At 48.0% G+C, this 21640-nt stretch overlaps 1 protein-coding gene and 1 long non-coding RNA gene across 3 annotated transcripts in view; one reads left to right on the top strand and one right to left on the bottom strand.

Moving 5' to 3' along the window:
• TECR (trans-2,3-enoyl-CoA reductase) overlaps positions 1–19267 on the bottom strand; it is a 43281-nt gene extending 24014 nt beyond the window's left edge. Inside the window, exon 1 of one of the 2 annotated variants that reach the window (XM_032781401.2) lies at positions 19107–19267. In XM_032781401.2, coding sequence (XP_032637292.1) covers positions 19107–19121 — 15 coding nt within the window. In that variant the 5' untranslated portion in view covers positions 19122–19267. Of the gene's footprint in view, positions 1–2462; positions 2490–19106 lie in introns of those variants that run through there. The other variant, XM_032781398.2, reaches the window with a different exon arrangement.
• LOC116825407 (uncharacterized) lies at positions 1144–15410 on the top strand. The gene is made up of 3 exons (XR_004373831.1): positions 1144–1569; positions 13822–13910; positions 14256–15410. It is a non-coding gene; the product is annotated as an uncharacterized LOC116825407 (long non-coding RNA).
• Positions 19268–21640: the final 2373 nt, after the last annotated feature.

The following is a 21640-nucleotide window of genomic DNA, read 5'->3' as shown; positions in this document are numbered from 1 at the left end:
GCTGGGCCACTGTTGTGCTTCAGTGGAGATGCTATCATGCCTATGTGAGAGAATGTCTCCTGTCATAGTTAATCGAGCTCCATCAGAAGCAGTAGCTAGGGCAACGGGGTGCTGTCTACACCATAGGTTAGGTCAGTACAACCGCATTGCTCGAGGTGTGGATTTTTCACACCCTTGAGTGACATAGTTACACCGATGTAAGTTCATAGTATAGACCTGGCCTCAGTGTCTGTACATGGTTTAGCACAATGCAGCCCTGATCTCAGCTGGAGCCTCTAAGTGTTGCTATAAACACAAATAAGAATAAGCCAATTTATGGGATGTAAAGGCTTTAGGGCCCGATTTGTAGTTGTTCTGAATCTGCCTCAGCTCCCACTGACTTCAACCAGACTTGCAGGTGCTCAGCACCTCAGGGGAAAAAAAAAAAAAAAAAAAAAAGCCTTAAATGCTCATGCAAAGATTACAGGGTTACAAAAACTAGCAGACAGTTTCTCTCCTTCTCCTGCTGCTTCTGCTCATTGACATTCTGAACTATTAATTATGATGAAACAGTTCAAAGTTCACAGCTGTGGGGGGGTTCAGTTAGCGCTCTCCCAGCTGTCGGGGAGTTCTGGGTATCTGCAGAATTCAGAGGGCAGAGAGTACCATTTCCTGCGGCTCTCCCCGGAGAGCTGCAAGGGACACTTGGGATTATTTTCACTTTGCATTGAAGAGGTGGAGAAGGTGACAAATTCCTGAGCTTGTGGATTCCTGAAAACTGCCCCCAGACAAGCCGGGAAAGAAAGGGACAGGGACTGTGTCACATGCACCTGGAGGCTCCCCAACATGTGAACAACTCATTGTCTCAAAGGTAACACAAACAGTCTGTGCCTCAGGGGCCCTTCTGCATGGACTGGAAAGGTTTTAAATTCAATGGGAACACTACACAAAAATCAGATCAAAATGGCACAGAGGTGCACGTGAGCAAATGTGTTTGTAACTCATCCTTTCCTTCCCCTGCCCCCCCAACCCCCACCCTCAGAACCCCCTTCCCAGCCACATCCACAAACAGAAGGGGAGAAAGCCTCTCTCCTTCCTGATGGGTCTCCGTGAAGCCGTGGCTCTGTAAGGATGCGGCCCATAGCTGCTTGCAGGGGGCAGGGAACGCATGTTCTGCACTCTCAGCAGATAGGAAGGACTGAGTCCAAGCAGGTGTATTAATAGAAGCTGGGCTCTAGAGGCTAGGGTGGTTTATCATATGCCTCTAAACTCTGGAAACAACAGGAATCTCATGCAGGGGAAGCAGCAGGAGAGATACGGTTGAGCCAGTCAATATATGAAAACACAAACAGCCGATCCTGGACGTGAGGGACAGACTGGGGGTCTTACACCAGAAGGGGGTCGGGCAGAGGCACAGATCAAGAGAGCTTGGATCAGCAAGTGGTTGGAATCAGAGAAATCGATCTCAAACACCACGACCCTACAGGCCCCCATGGGATCCCCGTAGGAAAGAAAAGGCTCTCCACTGGAGACAGAGCTTTTCAAGAGCAAAGCAGAAGGCCAGTGGAGCAGCCCATTGGGCACAGAAAGGTAAGGGACATCCCTGCTAAATAACTCCATGCTACAGAGGAAAAGTTGCTAACTGTAATGCAGTCAGGGTGGGTTACGCAGAACAGACTGAGCTCACCAATCTGGGTACTGAGAAAGTTTACCCTGAGTTTGGACTAACTGCCTGTGCTCCCTTGCAAGAACCTCAAAACAGGTCTAGCAGAAGACAGAAACAAGGGCATGTGGAGAAAACCCACTGGTATGTGCGCAGGGTACGTATCCCGAGCAATGAGACAGGCTAAAATGTTACTAGCAGGAACTACATGTGCCCATTTGATATTTCTCCTTTTGCACAACTTCGCCCTAGAGATCCCCAGTCACAGGGCCGCTTGGAGCGGATCAGAAAGCAAGCATGCGCCATCTGAAATCCAGCCACCTGCTTTGGCCTCTTAACACCAGAGGGACACAAGCAATTATTAACTTGCCAATAATCAGACACATCATGATCCCAGGGCCCAAAACTCTGCTTGCTGTAATTATTGAAGAGCCCATCAGTGGGCGTAGGGTGAAGCTGCTCTGGTGTAAATGGCACATGCCATTACTATACAGATGGACTGCGGTTTTCCAGCAACAGCTGACACTATGACTCAGACTCCAAAGTCCAGGCTAGTGACTAGGAAGGACAAACAGGTGTCTGGGGAGGAGCCAGCTGCCCCACAAGTGAAGACAGGAATTTTCACCTAGGCAGCATTCTTCATCTGAGAATCTCAAAGGTGGGTCAGTATCATTATCCTCATTTCACAGAGGGGGAAACTGAGGCACAAAATGACATACCCACGGTCTCACAGTCCTTCAGGGTGGGGCCAGAAACAGAACCCAGATCTCCCAACTTCCACACACACACACACACACACACACACACCCCCGGCTCTAACCACTGGAAACATTGCTGCTCCCCAGGATGGAGACAGCAGAACTGGCACATGCTTCAGAAGGGAGCATCTGGTATGTGGGCTTCTGAGAGGGATTCGCTGCTGGGCCCAGCCAGCATGCTCAGTATGTTGAATACTAATCTTCCCAGGACCCATAGAAGGGAGATTCTTAGGGAAGGACAGAATCCAGGCATGGTTGGGGAGAGGCTGGAGCATTCCTACAGACACTGGTTGCAGGGGGATCATAGGCTCAGCACACAGCGTCTGGAACAGTGTGTGCTGCAGGGCAGAGAGCCAAAGCCCTCAGGAAGCTGTGGACTGTTTCAACCATGTTTATACGGGGAAGACTGGCCAGCAGTGGAGGGCGTGGCATGTGGTAAAGCGTCAGGCAGCTGCGGCTCAGTGTATGCTGGGAGCAGAACCCAGAATCCATGTATAGTCTCAGAACCAGATGCAAAGCTCAGCGTGCTCTTGTCTGTGCTTAAGGGTCAGCTACACCAGTTCCTGAACTGAGGCTATTCCCCAGAGTGGAGACAAGGCCCAGGACAGAGCCGGGATGGAGAGGGAGTTCTATTTCCCCAGTTACCAGGCTCTCTTCTAGTCGACACTGAATGACGAGATGAGCTGATCATATTCCTGTAAGAAGCACGAGCTAGCTCCGTACTGGTGAAAGGTGCAGGGACTTCTGGGATGTGGACTGGATCTCGTGGCCAGTGCATGTGAGGGCTTTAATATAGGGACAGGCTCATCCACACAGGGGAAGTTCTCCTAAAGGAGCAACATTCTCTTTGCTGGGTACCATGGGCTGGACAATGAAGGAACCCTTCTGTTGGAGGATTGTAACCGTCAGCAGCTAGTGGGGGTCAGTATAAGTTATAGCTACCATAGGGCAGGAGGTGCTCCCGCCTGAAACACAGCTTCACCTCGGCCCCTTTTAGCACGCCGTGTCCCCTTAGGCTAGGGAGTGTGGTGCACACTCAGCGCCCGCGCACGAGGCTGTTTGGCCATCAGGAAGCTGCATCTCTAAAAGCCTCATTTACCCTGATCTGCTAGAGCAGAGGGTCTCAGAGGCAGTTCCACTGAACTGCTGACCCCAGAATGGAAGGGGCCCCATCCATGGAAAAACCCAGCCCTGGGTAAGGCCTGCTTTGGCAGGCTGACTGCAGAGCACCTGCGGAGCTGCTGTTTCTAGGACATTCTTGACAGCTACCAGAAAGGGTGTTCTAACAAGGACAGAGACAGACAGCCACTGTCACTTTAGTGCTGTGACAACGACTGCTCAGAAGTCCCCTCACTAGCTGTAGCACCAAGCAGATATTAGCAGCAGGCAGACCTTAGAATCGAGAACCAACTAGAGAAGCTATGACCAATCTATATAAAGTGCTGGGTTCAGGAGACACTTTTTGGTAAATTAACTGGAGGCCAGATCCCCCCTGGAGGAGTCTCCAGCTCTCCCTGCCTTGGAAGCTCCATCATGCATGAAACCCCTCCTGACAGCAAGGGGGCCTGGTCAAGGCGCCCCTCCAGAAGCAGCCTCAGCAGTCCTTGAGTTGTTCAGACGCCAGTACCCTAAAAGGGACCTACACCGCAATCACCCTTCTCTAGGTTGCTGGATAGCAGTGGAGTCATGCAATGCTCGATTCCCAAAGCCTCCCTTGCACAGATCCTTCCTTTCACCATTTGATTCATTTTATCACTGGTTGCACCTGTCCCATAAGAATCTGGTTTTAAGGGGCTACAAAGACCATGCTCCAAACTGAAGAGTGCAGACAGAGAGAAATCGAAGGCTGAATGTGGGGGTGCAAACCCAAATATCTTCCTCCACTAGCAGAGACCCCAGAAGGATCAGCTTAAATGAGGAGAGAGAGCAAAAGTTGCAGAAGACAATGAATCCAGTACATTACAGAAAAGGAGGATGGAAAAGTAGAGACTGGAGGTACATGGCTTCTTTAAAAGGAAAAAAACAGGGTGTTAAATTAACAATAGAAGTTTGGGTCTAATTTTTCCTGGAAGACCCAATGGATGGAGAACTTGTCAGAGGACTATATCACAAACACCAAGGATGTGAAACCTGAGCACGGAGAAATGATTTGCATTCAGCCCACTGAAAATGTTGCTTTTGCGCAACAGCAATTTAACGTGAAAGCCGAACAAAGAGTGGGAAGTAACGTTCTTTGGTAACTGTTTGGCACCTTCATCCAAAACCCCAACCAGTTCAATGAGAAAGCTCCCAGGTTAGCTCTCTGGTCCTCCGTGAGGACTGCAGCATAAGACAGGAAGAGAAGGCTAGACAGTCATGATATTTTTGGGGGGGTGGGGACACTAAGTGGGAAAAAAAACTTGTGAGATAAACTTTCAAAAAAGCAAATAAAGGCACAAGCCCAACTCCCTCCCAACCCATCCCCACTTGCAGATCCCTGTTAAGTGACTCATCAGAAGAACGCAGCAGAGCTGTTTATAAGGAAGATCCTACAACATGGCCATGTTAGTACAGGCCTGATGCCAGCAAACAGTGGGCTCTGCAGCCTTCAAAGCACTGAAGGAAGGGCCACTGGACTTCAGCTCTTTCCTACTAGCCTTTGCTTATGCCAATGGGACGCGCATTGCAAAATCCACAAGCCCCAAAGGGCATGGAGCAGAAAGCAGGAAAGTGACACACATCAAAAATCCTTGTCTGCGAGAGCCAGTCACGGCCCACAAGGCAGAGAGCTGCATCAGGGGCCACTCCCTCTGAATAGGGTGAGCTCAGAGACATGGGAGACCTCTTCTGGGGCAGACTCAGCCCCTTCCCCCCTTCAAGGGTAACCACATACAGCACTGGAATGTGGGAACTTTATCCCTTAACGCCTGCTAATTGGGAACATAAACAGCCTCAGTCTGTGCCTGACCAGCAGATGCTCCTTGAACTTCTGAACCTCAGAAATCCCCTCCTCTGTGCAGAGGGGGGCTCGCAGCAAAGGCCCGGGGACTGTTTCCAAGGCAGACATCGCCCTGTAATCTGTTCCACCTTGTGAGGTGTAAGGAGCAGCACAGTTCTGCATTCCATTCGCTCAGGGCTCACCATAGCGTTTTTCACTCTGACTCAAGTTTGCTTCTCCTCCCTCTGTGCTCAGCCCACATGTGGAAAGCGACAACCATGCTATGAGCTCAGTTACATCATTGCAAATCCACTGGAGCAAGATTATACTAGATTTACATCTGTATAAGTGAGAGCAGAATTTGGCCCATGTTACACATACGCAGCCTGTACAAACTTGGAACTTGGGATCAGAATTACAGCACGCTGGAGGTGTTTGGGGACTTGCAGTGATCTATATCTTGGCAGGTGGATGGCACTTATCCCAGACATATATTGGCGGTGAGAGTTATTTTCCCATCCCCTGTGGGTGCATTTGAAATAGCAGCAGGGTAGAAGGAAGAGCTATAGACACCCAAGTTAGTTCTGAAAACTTGTCCATTAAAACAGGAGAAAAAGAAGTTATTTTTAGAGGACAAAAGCATCATAGAACAGTAGAATCATCAGCCAGTGGAGTGAGGAAGGTGTTTGAGAAAAGAGCCGATACAGAAAAGACTTGTTCTGGAATTATCTTCGTAAAAGAACATACAAGAACAGCCCTGCTGGATTGGGTCAATGCTGCATCTATCCCAGTAGCCTGTCTTTTGACAGTCAGGCAGATAGTTTCGGACAGGGTGAATAAAAATCAATGATTTTAAAAAGAAATATTTTTTAAAAATTCAATTTTTTAATTTAAATTGGATGTTTTTGATAAGTTTTTTCCCCTCAAAAAGCATTTTATCTAAAGATAGTTTTAATTAAGATACATTATAGCTCAAAGATCTCTCTCATCATGGAAAATGGATTATAAATTCTATAGTATGAGACAATATATTCATGTAATGTTTAAGAAAAGTTTTGTAAATGAGCTCCAATAGTTCATGGATTAGGGACCCAATCTTATGGGGTTCCAGGGGCTTCTGTATAGATTATTTAGGTTAATCTTTCTATCTACCCACTGGGACTAAGTGCTCAGTCTAGAAGATACCATCAGAGATGCTTAGTTTTGCAGTTCTCAAACTGTGGATTTGTGTCTCCAGGGGTAACATGCTTGTTAACATCAAAAATGTTTTTAAATAAATCAATAATATATAGAGGTGAGAAAACATACCTCAACTCTATTGTCCCTCTGCAAATTTGTGTACACAGAGTCAATTCTTTACGTCGCTCTGTAAGTGCAAAGTTTCAAAAAGTTCAATGAATAGAAGATTGTTGGGGGCGGAGTAGATCTGGACAAGGAGAAGAAGTCTGAAGATAAATGTGAGAAGTGAGGGACATATGCTTGTTTTGTTAAAATATTATGTTTGCTGTTGAAGAAAAAAATCCAGAATACTTAACATTGTTGTTTTAGTTAAATAAAACAATTTAAATATCTGTCTGGAGATGTTCTCCTCCTAATACAGCATGGCAAGAAAATCCTCCAAATATTAATGATGAATTGGAGATAGTTCACCTCCCAATGACTTCATAAATATCTGCTTCAATTACCTTTGGCAAATGAAATAACCAAACAATCATTCATTTTCTGATATAGCTGTAAAACTCATCTGAAAGATTTTCAAAATAAATCACAGTTTAAAAATGCATAGTGTGTACCTCTTAAAAATGAAACATACATCTTATCTCTGAGTTGTGAAAAATATGCATTAAGGTTATAACACAAATGCACTTTCATGTAGAAAACCATGATTAAAATTGAGTCTTCCTGACTAGTGATTTAAATCAAATCCACCCTGGTTGCTAAGGGCGCAAGGAAGGGATGAGCTTTAGGCTAAAGTACAGGAGTGGGGAGGTCAAGACTGCTAGGTTCTACTCCCAGATTTGACATTGATCAAGTCCTTTCACCTCTCTGTGCCTCAGTTTCTCCCTCTGTAAAATGGAGGTGGTGATACTGAACTAGCTCAAAGGGTTGAAGTTTAATTCATTAACGGTTGCAAAGTGCTTTGAAAGCATTATTGCAGGGCCAGATTTTCAAGAGCTCTTACTGTGACGCTGCACCCCCATATTCTTCTTAGAGATATTGTTATATATGATATGATTATGGCATAACTAAGATGTGTTCTATGCAAGATGGGTAATCTGAGAGATCATTGGAAAGGTTATGATTTACTGAATATGATTATCCTATTTGTATGCATGTATCAGTTTTGTGTCTGAAGTCAGGAATATTGTCTCTGCATCTATTACAAATGTATTTACACCTTGGGAACGCCCACTCCACAGAATGCAATCAGTCTGGACAGCAGGTTGGGAAGAGCCATTAGGGAAAACAATAGGTCTTTGAAGACGCTAATCTCCCACTTTCCTGCGATGCTGCAAACAGCCTCTGAGTTATGGCAGCAGGGACATCTGACAGTACATTGGTACTGGACTCCATGATGATACGAGTGTTTTTCCACTGACTGGCGGTGGGAATCACACTGCTGAGATTATTTTTTCCAATATGCATTATTTTTTTCACTTATCAGTGTTGAATTTCATCTGCTATTTGGTTGTTGCCCAGTCACCCAATTGTGTGGAACCCCTTTGTAACTCTTCGCACTCAACTTTGGACTTAACGGTCTTGAATAATTTTGGATCAGGTGCAAACTTTGCCTCTTTGCTATTCACTGCCTTTTCCAGATCATTAATGAATATGTTGACCAGCACGGGCCCCAGTACAGATCTTTGGGGGACCCTGCTGTTAACCTCTCCCCATTATGAAAACTGACGCATTTATTTCTACCCTTCATTTCCTATCTTTTAACCAGTTACTGATCCATGACAGGACCTTCCCTCTTATTCCATGACTACTCAGATTCCTTAAGAGCCTTTGGAGAGCCACTTTGTCAAAGACTTTCTTAAAGTCCAAGTACATTATATCCCCTGGACCAGCCTTATCCACATGCTTGTTAACTCCCTCAAAGAATTCTAATAGATAGGTGAGTCATCACTTCCCTTTACAAAAACTGTGTTGCCTCTTCTCCCAACAAATCATGTTCATCTATGAATCTGATAATTCTGTTGTTTACTATAGTTTCAACCAATTAGCCAGGGACTGAAGTTAGGTTTAATGGCCTGTAATCATCAGGATCACCTTTTGAGCCCTTAGCTACCTTCCAGTCATTTGGTACAGAGGCTTGTTTCAGTGATATGTTACATACTGCATTTGAGTTCCTTCAGAACTCTTGGGTGAATACCATCGGGTCCTGGTGACTTCTATTACTATTTTTCAATTTGTTCTAAAACCTCTGCTATTGACTCACCAGTGTGGAGGAAGCACTTCAGATCTGTTCCCCAAAAAGGAGAGCTCTGTTGTGGAGATCTCCCCTACGTTCTCTGTAGTGGCCTTGTTTGTGTTCCCTGAACACTCCCTTAAAACCTTGGTCATCTAGTGGCCCCACTACCTTTTTGGCAGGCTTCTGTTTCTTAAAAAAATTCTTACTGTCAGTTTTTGCATCTTTAGCAAGTTGCTTCTCAAATTCTTCCTTCCCCTGTCTTCTTATACTTTTACACATCCCCTGCCAGAGTTTGTGCTCCTTCCTATTATCCTTACCAGGATCTGAGTTCCAAGTTTTAAAAGGTGTCTTTCTGGGTATGTTTACACTGCAGTTAGACACCCACGGCTAGCCCCTGCCAGCTGACTCAGGCTCACAAGGTTCAGGCTCATGGAGCTGGATGTGGTGCAGACTTCCAGCTCAGGCTGCCCACAGGTCTGGGACTGTCCCACTTTGCAGGGTCCTAGAGCTGAGACTCCAACTCGAGCCTAAACATCTACTCTGCAATTAAACAGCCTCTTAGCCCAAGCCCCATGAGCGTGAACCAGTTGGCATGAACCAGCCGCAGGTTTTTAACTGTGATTAGACATACCCATAGCCTCTAACAGCCTTCAGTACTCCACTGTTTAGCCACGATGGCATTTTTTTGGTCCTCTTAGTCTTTTGTGATTTGGGGTATACAGTTAGTCTGAGCCTCTATTATGGTGTTTTTAAATAGTCCCATACTGCTTGCAGGCATTTAACCCTGTGACAGCTCCTTTTAATTTCTAACAAGCATCTTCATTCTTGTGCAGTTCCCCTTTTTAAAGTTAAATGTTACCATAGTGGGATTTTTTGGTATCATCCCCCCACAGGGATGTTAGATTTAACCACTTTATGGTCACAATTACCAAGCGGTTCAGATGTAGCCGCTTAGACCAGATCCTGTGAATCAAGAATTACCTCTCCCCTTGTGGGTTCCCAGGACTAGCTGCTCCAGGAAGCCGTCATTTATGGTGTCTAGAAATTTTCTCTCTGCATCACACTTTCAGGGGACATTTACCCAGTCAATATGAGGCAAGTTGAAGTCACCCATTATTACTGCACTTTCTGGTTTTGTAGCCTCTCTAACCTCCCTGAGCATTTCACAATCATTGTCACTCAGTCTCCTTAAGACCAGACTCCTTTCCCTCTGAAGTCCAGTCCTGTGCTGTCTTGAGTTCTTATTTTTTAGAGCCAGATTCTCCTCTCATTTATACCCTGCAAAATCTGGCGCAACTCCATCATCTCCAGCAGTTACCAAAGATTAAGAAAGCAGAATGTGGCCCTCGGATTTGCACTGTATCTTTCTAGCTGCACAAAACATCATGTGCAAAGTTTACAGGACCACAGGCCAGAGTTCAGCACCCAACGTGCTCGCAACCCCGTGTGCTGAGTGCTTTAAAAAACCAAGCCCCTTATTTTGGTGCCTCAATTAAATCTTGGTTTTTAAAAAAAATATATATCATCTGGCTCCAAATAAGTCATTAATCCAGCCCCTTAAATTGCCCTGTGATTATTGTAACTGACAGCAGAGCTTGATTTTGCATGCAGTGAAGTAGCAGTGGCAGCTCTTTTAGACTGCTTTATGATATTTATTTAATAGCATTGCTGGCTCTCAATTTATAGCAAGCAACAGGTGTTTGTCTTGGCAGAGCTTGGGAGCTTTGCCTGGGAGCAAAGCACAGTTACAGGACTCTGCAGAGGGCAGCAATAATGGAAACCTCAGCACAAGCCACAGCCAGAGACATTTTCCGGCAAGAGGGTCTTTCTGAGCAATCACATAACTGATTGTGGAAAGAGTCCTGAAGTCCACGGTAAGCAAGGGGTGGGGAGACATCTTATCTGGCCCTGTTACCATAGTACCCCAGCATCTCACAATCTTTAATGTATTTATCCTCACCATCCCCCTGTGAGGCAGGGCAGTGCCATTATCCCCATTATACAGATGGGGAACTGAGACACAGAGACGAAGTGACTTGTCCAAGGTCATGCAGAAAGTCAGCAGCAGTGCAAGGAAATGAAACGGGGTCTCCAAAGTTCTCGGCTAGCACCTGCCACCGCTAGACCACCGATGCTCAGGATGATTTCAGTGGGCACCATGGCAGGGCAAGGGAAAAGGGTGCCTGCCTCTCCAACTGGACTCTGCTGACAGGAGAGAACTGGCTCAAGGACACTTGCAGAAGTGGGGGGGTCTCAGGTGGGAGAGAGCAGCGGGTTAACATTTAACAGGCTTTGGGGAAGGATGCATTCCTGATAGGCACAGGTGCTCAGCCAGTCAGTTGTCAATTTCACCAGCCAGCAGCTTCTTTAGGGGGTATGAAACCCAGAACAAACAGAGCCAGCAAAGATGGGCCCTGGAACAGGGGCAGTCCTGGTGTTTGGGGAGACACTGGTCTCAGAGGCTTTGTAAGATGTCAGAATCCAAGCGTGACTAACATATGGAGATATACCTATCTCATAGAACTGGAAGAGACCCTGAAAGGTCATTGAGTCCAGCCCCCTGCCTTCACTAGCAGGACCAAAGTGATTTTGCCCCAGATCCCTAAGTGGCCCCCTCATAGACTGAACTCACAACCCTGAGTTTAGCAGGCCAAATGCTCAAACCACTGAGCTATCCCTCCCACCTGTATTTTGGAATTAGGCAGCTGTGTCCACTCCCCAGCATCAGCCGCACCCTGCTTTCTATGGAGCCACTGATCCCAAGCGGTGCAGATAACCAAAAGCACGATTAAGTTGCAACATTAAAAAAAAAAAAAAAACCACTAGGCCTGTCTCTACAGTTTACATAAATGCTTATCAAGCTGGGCTCCTGTTTCAGGAGGGCTTTTATTGCTAAATACCATGCTAAGCCAGGGCAGGATAGGACCTAACTGAAAATAGAATATATCAAAAAACATCTGATTGGCATCAAACAGCCAACAGCACCCCCTTGCGTCCACATGACTGACCTAGTGCTAAAGGGACTCCAACACCCTCATCTGGGTCTGAGGAGTAATTACACACTAACCTTCCCATCACATCACTGAAGTAGTCGCACCACTACAGGCAAGGCAGAGATATTTTGGGCGGGCACTGCAGTACATTAGACCCCCACTGTGGCAGGCACTCTACAGACACAAGTGAGAGACAATCCCTGGCCGGGAGCACTTATGAAACAGCCAGTGACACAAGGCCCAACATTTTAAATATGATAACAACTAGCTTTTTATATAAAACTTACAGAAACATGGAAACATTTTATTTTAATTAAAGTGCAAACAACTGTTTTAAGAATGGTTTCAGAGTGGTAGCCGTGTTAGTCTGTATCAGCAAAAAGAACAGGAGTCCTTGTGGCACCTTAGAGACTAAAACGTATTTGGGTATAAGCTTTCATGGGCTAAAACCCACTTCATCAGATGCATGCAGTGGAAAATACAATAGGAATACACACACGTACACACACAATGAAAAAATGGGGGTTGCCATACCAGCTCTAACAGACTAATTGATTAAGGTGGGCTGTTATCAGCAGGAGAAAAAAAAAAAAAAAACATTTTTGCAGTGATAAGCAACAAAAAGTCCTGTGGCACCTTATAGGCTAACAGACGTATTGGAGCATAAGCTTTCATAGGTGAATACGTTGCGTCTGACGAAGTGGGTATTCACCCACAAAAGCTTATGCTGCAATACATCTGTTAGTCTATAAGGTGTCACGGGACTCTTTGTTGCTTTTTACAGATCCAGACTAACACAGTTACTCCTCTGATACTTTTGTAGTGATAATCAGGATAGCCCATTTCAAACAGTTGACAAGAAGGTGTGAGTAACAATACAGGAAAAATTATCATAGGGAAATAGTTTTTAATTTGTTAGCCTCTAAGGTGCCACAAGTACTCCTCGTTCTTTTTGTTTTAAGGATGTGCATCACCGGTGGTGTTTGCAACCCAGCCATTGCTACTAACCACCTGAAGGTGAAAGGGACTATATGAACAGCACAAACTGATTTAAATCACTTTTGCTGTCTGAGCAACAAGAAATGCAAAGGAAACAGAATAGAGACAAGTGCAATTTAATAACATCTTCCAGGGGAAAGTAATAACAATGAGGAAAAGACCTTTCTGTTTACAGCACTTATTTAAAAACAAACAATTGAGAGTGTGTCCCTCTGATTTACCAAATTCAAGGTCTCTCTGCTAGTTTTTAGAGCAGGAGTTTTGGACAATCACCCCAAAAACTCCAACCAAATTCTATTAATAGTTGGCACTTAGAGGGGCTTTACATCGTGGATTGCAGCACACTTTACAAAAGTCGGTTGTTATCCCCATTTAACGGATGGGTAAATGGAGGCAAGAAGACAGTGAAGTGACTGGCACATGAGGAGTCAGAGGCCTGATCTCAAATTCCACACTGGTCTGCAGAGTTTCTGACTGGCTACACTAACAACAGGACAGAGACACTGGTTGAAGCTTCTGGGAGAAGTAATACAAGTTGCGAGTTTGTCTTGAAATGTCTCATCACTCTACTGCATTCCTAGGGCCACTTACCACATTAGTTCTAGCCTCATCAGCGGCTCTCTCCATGAGCAGTGGCATTGCACTGGCTTTTGAAGTTGCATTGCTAAGGCAAACGCTGCAACCCACAAGCAGGTTAATCCTTCGGCAGCATTAGCAGGAGCTGCCAAACATGGAGCAGCTAGGGAGATCCTTGGTAGTTATACTACCAAGCAGCACTTCCATCAAGAAATTCCAGAATTTCTATTATGTTCTAGCCACAGAAAAGATTAAAATTGCCTCCTCCAGAACATTCTTCAAGGTGACCAGAGAAGAGTGGGGGAAATGTGTGTTCCCTTTGTTTCTCTGGGATGTAGAGACACTGAAGTGTTTTACTAAAACACTGTCGGGTTTTAATATTACAAGTTAGGTCATGTCTACTAAGAAGTGTGGAACAGGGCAGATGAGGACTCCACACATACCAAAAAAGAGAATCCCAACTGACTAATAGGGGCAGTGATTTTTATTCTGACTGTTGGTCTCTTAAGACCTTCACACAGGAATCTTCAAGCTCCCCATTTCTGCGACCAACAGTGAGTGCTCAAGCAAAACCAGGGGAGACCAGACAGATTAACCCGATATTTTGAAGGTAATAGAGTATTAAAAAAAAAAAAAAAAATCCAACCCCAACACAAAACCTCCTGACCTTCCAGGCCTTTACACACCGCAAAGACTCAATGTTTGGAAGACCCTTTGCTTCTTTCATCTGGAGCAGCGTTAGACACCCCAATTCCACACTTAATAATTTGGCATCTTAAGCAGTTTTTCTCTCTTTAAAAGATTTTTAAAACCCTTGCCTTGCACTCTGAACGCTGCCTTAGGGGAGGGGTTGTTCAAGGAATACAAAGGCAAAGGGACCATCAGTTGTTTGTTAAAGTGACACTGTTTGACACTTGTTTGCACACTGTGATTCATCCAGGACTTTAATTCCCAGGCCGCTCAGCAAAGAAAGTCCTTGCAGAAGGCACCAGGATTCCCAGTACCCAGACACTGGACCTTGGCATGCTAGGGAGTTTAAACTTAGCTACCTAACTGATGACTCCAAAGACTGTGGAGGTCAGTATCTGTTACCACTGCTCATCAGATGTATATATGTTATATACTGGATATGCTGTCCTCCTGAAAGTGTGCTGTCCCACCTAATTTTTGGTCCTCTATATACATTGCTACATTCAGGCCTAGTAACAAGTGCTTTATGTTGTTCGCAAGCTGAGGTCCCCAGGCCATCAGCTTTCAAATGAGATTTGATATAACACTTCCTTCCACCTCCAGATGGTCAGGAGGCATTAACCATGGAAGTCACATCATTCCGATTACCCTCTTGCTCCTCCCCACACTACTTGACTCCCATATGCTTTGACAGCCTTACCACAACAGCCATTCCTTTACACTGTCTCTAAGAGGTGAAGCCGGCAGTACATTAGTATGCAGAAGCGGGAAGTAGTGCACTGCTTGTTAGCTCCAGAAGACTTGAAATATTAGCTGGTAAAGTCACGCAGGCAGCTTCACCACTAGAATTCCCTGGAGCTAGATCCAACTATGCAGTGGGTCTGATATGCCCAACTGACAGCCTCCCTGTCCTGACACGCTTGTCTTCTAAAGACACAAGAAGATAAAACACAGACCAGGAAGTTTCATAGTTTCAGGCCAAAAGGGACCATTAGATCATCCAGTTTGACCTGGAGAGCACAGGCTATTCATTTCACCCAGATACCTCAGTACTAAGCCCAATGATTTCAGTTAGACCAAAGCAATTCAGTCCTCAGGAGACCAAGAGAGACCAAAGTGCCTGTGATGGCAGCAAATCGATTAGGTGAGATAGGCCCAGCTGATCCCAGCAGGCGATCCAGCATGAAGAGGAGTCTCCCATCAGAAGGCTCGCAAGGGGGCTACAGAGCCAACTAAAGCTCAAGCGTGCATGCATAACAACCCTCCTAGGGCTCAATGGGCCATCTCCCCTCCTCCAGGCCTGACAAGCCACCCCACACACCCGGTTCTCACCCCCTCCCTGCGGCTCACAGCAGCAACAAGACTCTACTGGTACAAGAACCAGGACATTCAGAGGAGATGCACTAGTTTACACACACACACACACACACACACACACACACACGGTAATACCCTGAAAGTAGATTTTAAATGAACTCAATTGATTTGGTCACTAGGTCTCACTGAGGGGAGTCCAGCTAGCCAAATTGTTTCTCTCCTGCTTTTTGCTACGAAGTGGCACAAAAACATTAAGACTTTTTGAACTCTGAGCACCTCCTTATCACAGAAATCCCATTCAATTCACTGCCAGTCTGGTAGAAAAGTTAAACTTAAAGTCACATTGGTCTCACATAGTAAGTTACTTGGTAGATTTTAATGGCGAGGCCAAAAATGCAAAGTCAGCTGCAACTTTAATTATGGAGCAATTACCACGCCTCTACCATATTGCTCCACTCTTAGCAATAACAGGAGAGAGAAAGAACGCTTATTGCAAAATCTAAGCTAGCCTGGGGGATCCCTTTACACCATTTATACACAGGCAGCATGAGTGAGATGTGCTGAAGTGTCACCTTGAAGAAGGAAGCAAGATTCAGTATATTTCAAGAATTTCATCAGTAACCAGTGATACAGATTGTTTTACTGATTACCTAGTGCAAGCCCTCACAAACGGACCATTACTGGGAGCTCTTCTCCCTCTCCACACATCCCCTCGGCTCAAAGCAACCACACAACATTATATATACTGTGCCAGGACCTCGCAGCCGTAGTCCTCCCGGACCAGGACTCCTTTGTACTAGGTGCTACACAAACACAGAACTAAAAGCTCCAAAGAGCTCACAATAACATTCTCAGGGACACTCAAAGTTTGCCTCTCTTACAAAAAAAGTAGTTTGAACTGGTGTTTCAGAGGTTTCATTACCTAACTGACTTCTGTGGGTTTCCCTGATCCTCCCAGCACAGTCAAGTGCTGACTAAGAACAAGAGTAAAGGAACCTTGAGATTTTTAAATACACGGTTGTTAATGAAGCACATTTTGTGCTACTGTAAACGTGCCCTGAACAGGACTGGCAGTGGCACTGCAAGCTTCCCTCTCCTGGAAACATCCTCAGCCTTTATTTGAGACAAGAAGGGAAGTCAGTTTTCTGCAGCTGATTTGAATTATTTTGGGGACTTTCTCTGGCCTGTGTTCTACAGGAGAGCAGATTAGATGATCACAGTGGCCCCTTTAGACCTTGGAATCTATGGATCATTGCTGTCTCTGTTGAAGCTGTCAGCTAAGGCACCAAATAGTGTCCGTATGGGGGTCAGTGACATGGATGCTTGACTCATGGGAACTGGACTGTAACCCAACAAATTTGTTTCACACACGGGTCACTGAAAGCCAGTAAGATGGCAAATAAGATTTTTTCAGTCACTACCAACCAGGGCTGGATTTAAACCAGTTACCTAGGAGCACAAGACTCCACCTTCCATTATCACTCCCCTGCTGAATGTTCTGCTAGCTGTAACATGCAGGTGGGAGAGTCCCTTACTCCCACTGACTGGGAGAACAAGACTTACTAGACTAGAACAGTAACAAGCATTTTCAGGGCTGCAAAGTAATGAGGAGCTCCCATCGTAACTTTAGAGACCCTGGTCCGGTTAGTCAGATCACACGCCACACCCAATCCAACCAGCCTTCCACAATTTCTCCCAACTCCTCTGTGGTGGGAGTAAAATCAGGGCTTATAAACTAGAGACTGACACTATAAATAAGCAAGATACAGCTACAGAGAGGGTGCCTCAGGCTATTTCTCCCTTGGCGTGGAACCCTTCCACTGGAAGAGCTGTGACAGACTCCATGTGACAAAGGTCCCTGCACTTCCCTTCCATTTTTGCTGGACTCCGTGGTGCCCATTAACATAGGTTGGGAACCATATAAAAATGTGTTTAGTGGCAATCCCACTGAGACAATCTAGAGTCAGAGGACACAAATCAGGATTCCTTAACTAGTTCCATGAGGTCAACAGAAAGTAATGCACAGGTACCTGTTTTCTGAACTGAAAATACAGCTGTCTTTTGGGGAGTCCTCCTTGCCAGGGAAATCCCAGAACCCCAGGCTTTGGGGAACAGATGGATCTTCCCTTTTCTATGTTCAGGGAGGTGACCCAAAAGGCACAGAGCTGTGACAAGGCAATAAGACAAGCATAGAACTGCCCACACAGGTCTGATGCAGGAGACCTTTGTCCTCTCTGATATGCATGCAGATAACAGCCCAAACTGCTAGGAGCAGCACAACTCCTACATCTCTTTGTGCAGCTTTTAATTTTCACCATGTGGTTGTCATCTCATCCCTAGGTGTGCCTACAGCTTTCAAATACCTGTATCCTTATTAGTATAACTACCAAGGATCATTAAATAGGCATAAAAGGTTCACCTGCCATTGTCAGTAGAGGTAAAGAGAGGGTGTTAAGACACAACTGACATTAGCTGACCTGCACGAGGTAACCAGCTCTGGCCTTGTCAGCAAATTAGGAAGAGCATGTCCATGCACACACATCTGTCCTTCAGGATGGGAAGAGATAGGAGTACAACGTTCAGTTTGCAGGATGGCCTGCCGCACTCCAGATTCTCCTCCCAGATCAAAAAAGCAGATGTGGGGGTTTTTAAATCTTCCCCTACTTTATGCCCTACATTCAATATTCTATTGGGACAGTTTGCCCCGTGAAGCATTTGACAAACTGCTGAGCTTGCTGGGAGAGCTGTACTTACAGCCAATATTAATAGCCCTGCATATCTGGGTATATATCTGTTTACGAAGCAAGAGCAAGAATTGCTGTGACCTCCTCTCCCCATAGCTGTCCGAGCTGAGTTCAGCAACCTCTCTTTATAGGAGTAGCTCAGGTAGTTTACAGAAACCTGCTCCTCCTCCTGAGAAAAGGTACATTTTTTATTTGAAGAGGGCGGAGGGAGGGAGGTCACAGGGTTGAGATACTGGATGGTTCAAGGGAACACAAGCAGAAATCCAGCCCAACAGAGATGCCAAGTTACCATCTGATGCGTCTCCCAGGCCTGAAACAGCCACAGAGCCCAAATCCCCCTCTACACTGGTAAGGGAAGATACTGGAGAAATACTGAGGCTGCCAGTGCTGCACCTACTTAGGGGTCAGGGGCGCCCAGTGCTGTCCAGCCAGCACTAAATTCCGCCACACGCAGAGGATGGTTCTGAGCAATGCAACTGCCCTGTTAGTGAGTTAGCTGGGCAGTGAATGAAAACAGGCTCAACCAGCGGTGGAGCCAGCAGGAACCTGTGACTCTGGGGATGCCCCTGCTGGGGGAAGGGGTGTGCAGACAGTAGCACGTGCACGCAAGCTGCTAGCAACTGCGACAATCAAGGGCAAGCAGCCTGCGAAGGACGGGGGAGCTCTACCCCCACCGCTGTCCCCCAGCCAGCGCCCCCCCTTGCCTGCGACAGAAATACAGCTATCCAACGCATGCCCACCAGTCCCTTTTCCACCATGTGCGCATGCGTGCTCTCACCCCTCCCACGCACACCATTCGCTAAGCGCATGTGCGTACAAAAGCGCGTAGCTAGATCAGCTGAACGCATGCGCACTCCCACCTCCCCGACACAGTCTTCGCTCCTTACGCATGCGCATTAGCGCCTTCTGACAGACCTGGCGCGTGCGCATTGGCCGCCCACCACCTCTCAGGGCGCAGCGCTAAGGGCCCGGTTCTCTCGCTGTCGGGCTGCGTGAGGGCCCGCAGAGGGTAGCCCTTGCGGTCGAGCGTTGCGGGGCCACGGCCTCCTCCTCACCTCATAGTGCTTCATAGTTCCTCACGCTCCAGCCGCCGCTACCACCGCCTGGCACCTGCTCCGCTCACGTGATTTGCCTCCACTCTCATCTGGGGGGCGGGGTCCGACCAGGCGGAACGGCCAATCGCAGAAGCCAGGCCGCAGAGATCCAGACAATCAACGCTGGGCGGGGGCTCGACTTCCCGCCCTCCTGCTTATTAACCCGCCCCAAGCGTCCCCATGGAAACTGAAACGCGTGACAAGGCTCCTACCAATCGGAAGCCAGCCAAGTGCGCCGGAATGACGGATCGGCGCGCCAATCGCCTCAGCGCTTTGCCCTCCTGGAGCCTATCAAGAGACAGGCTCGCAGTCAATTACAGGGGAGGGTCGGCTACTCACCCACGTGGTCTTGGAACAACCCATCTGTTCCTGCGAGTGACCTCCTGGCCGTACCCTGCCCGCCTTGGGGCCATTTTCCTGGGTCCTGTGGCCCAAGGGGCTCCCGTAGCAGCACCGAGGGGTGCTGGGAAGGGTTTGGGGTCATGGGGTGATTGGCAGGACAGAGAAGGGGAAAGGACCGGAGAGCATTGGCAGGGCTTGGGGAGGGGCCTGGGAGGGCATTGGTAGCGCTTGGGGCCTGGGAGGGCATTGGCAGGGTTTGGGGAGGGGAAGGGCCTGGGAGGGCATTGGCAGGGCTTGGGGAGGGGCCTGGGAGGGCATTGGTAGGGCTTGGGGAGGGGCCTGGGAGGGCATTGGTAGCGCTTGGGGACTGGGAGGGCATTGGCAGGGTTTGGGGAGGGGCCCGAGGAGGGCATTGCCAGGTTTGGGGAGGGAAGCGGCCTGTGAGGGCATTGGCAGGGCCTGGGAGGGGCTCTGGGAGGGCATTGGTAGCGCTTGGGGCCTGGAGGCATTGGCAGGGTTTGGGGGGGAAGGCCTGGAGGCATTGGCAGGCCTTGGGGAGGGAACTGGGAGGCATGGTAGGGCTTGGAAGGGCCTGTGAGGGAATTGGTAGCGCTGGGACTGGAGGGCAATTGCAGGGTTGGGAGGGGCTGGGAGGGCATTGCAGGGTTGGGAGGAATGGGCCTGGAGGCATTGGCAGGGCTGGTGAGGGGCCTGGGAGGCATGTAGCGCTTGGGGACTGGAAGCAATTGGCAGGTGTTGGGGAGGGGGCTGAGGTACATTGCAGGGTTTTGGGAGGGAAGGCCGGAAGGGCATTTGGCAGGTTGGGGAAGGGTTCTGGGTAGGGCATTGCAGGGTTTGGGAAGGGGAAAGGGGCCTGGGAGGGCACTTGCAGGGCTGGGAGGGGCCTGGAGGGCGTATGGTAGGCTTGGGGACTGGAGGGCATTGGCAGGGTTGGAGGGGCTGGGAGGGCATCGGCAAGGGTTTTGGGAGGGGAAGGGCCGGGAGGGCATTGCAGGGGTGGGGTTTTTGGGAAGGGTCGGAGGGGCCATTGGCAAGGTTTGGGGAGGGGAAGCTGGGAGGGCATTGGCAGGCTTGGGAGGGGCCTGGAGGCATTGTAGGGCTGGGAGGCCTGGCGGCATTGGTAGCGCTTGGGAACTGGGAAGGCATTGGCAGGGCTTGGGGAGGGGAGGGGACGGGAAGGGCATTGGCAAGGGTGGGCAGAGGAACGCCTAGGAGGACATTGCAGGGCTTGGGAGTCGAGGGACCGGGAGGGCATTGGCCTGGCTGGAGGGGAGACCCAGTGAGCATGGCAAGTTTGTGAAGGGAAGGCTGAGCAATTGGCAGGCGTTGACGTGGGAGGGAGGACCCTGGGAGTCAATTGGCAGGAGGGGAAGGGGCCAGAGGCAATTGGCAGATCTGGGAAACCAAGGACTCGGTCCCTTCCTGGTATTGTCGAGTCACACTAAGTCACCTGCTAAGCTGTGATCTCACAGGCCAAGCCAGCTGTAGAGACACCCTGAGGTATGGCTACAGCTTGAAAATGTGCGGGAGTTACAGCTGTGGTCATACACTGTGTAGAACAGTGCTGCAGTGTGCCAACTGACAGCTACCACGCCTGGCAGCGTCAGAGTGGCTGCAACGTCCTTTTCAAAAGAAGGGGGGTGGGGTTGAGTGTGACAGGGAGCGTCGGGAGACAGCAAGCGGAATTTTTGGAGCAGACACGTGACAGCCCCCTGCCTTGCAAGTTCAAAAAGCCGGGGTGGAGTGGACAGAGAGCACAGGGAGACAGAGAGAGCGGATTTATTTGGAGCAGACACTGTGAGCCTCCCTGCCTGCATAATTCTGGCCATTTCCCACCTCCTCTCTCAATCAATCTTAAATGTATTAAAAGGCTTTCAGACCGCAGAATAAGCAAGCTTCTCCGACGGGACTCCCTCCCCCCCTCCGTGCTGTTTGAGACAAACGAGCGTGTGACCATTCCGAAGCCTCGGCTCGGCTTGCTCACTGGAGCAAAGTAGCAGCTGTGTTTGGTAGCTCTGGGAGTACCTTCTTGGTTTTGTTGTAGAACAGAATTCTGGAATATCCTCTTTCATACCCTGGAGGCCAATAACAGCGCTGGTGAGTGTCCACTACTGATGACAGGCGCTGCATCC

Source organism: Chelonoidis abingdonii, chromosome 26 (assembly GCF_003597395.2).
Source record: "Chelonoidis abingdonii isolate Lonesome George chromosome 26, CheloAbing_2.0, whole genome shotgun sequence".
NCBI lineage: Eukaryota > Metazoa > Chordata > Testudines > Testudinidae > Chelonoidis > Chelonoidis abingdonii.
This window is presented reverse-complemented; position numbering and strand designations above follow the sequence as displayed.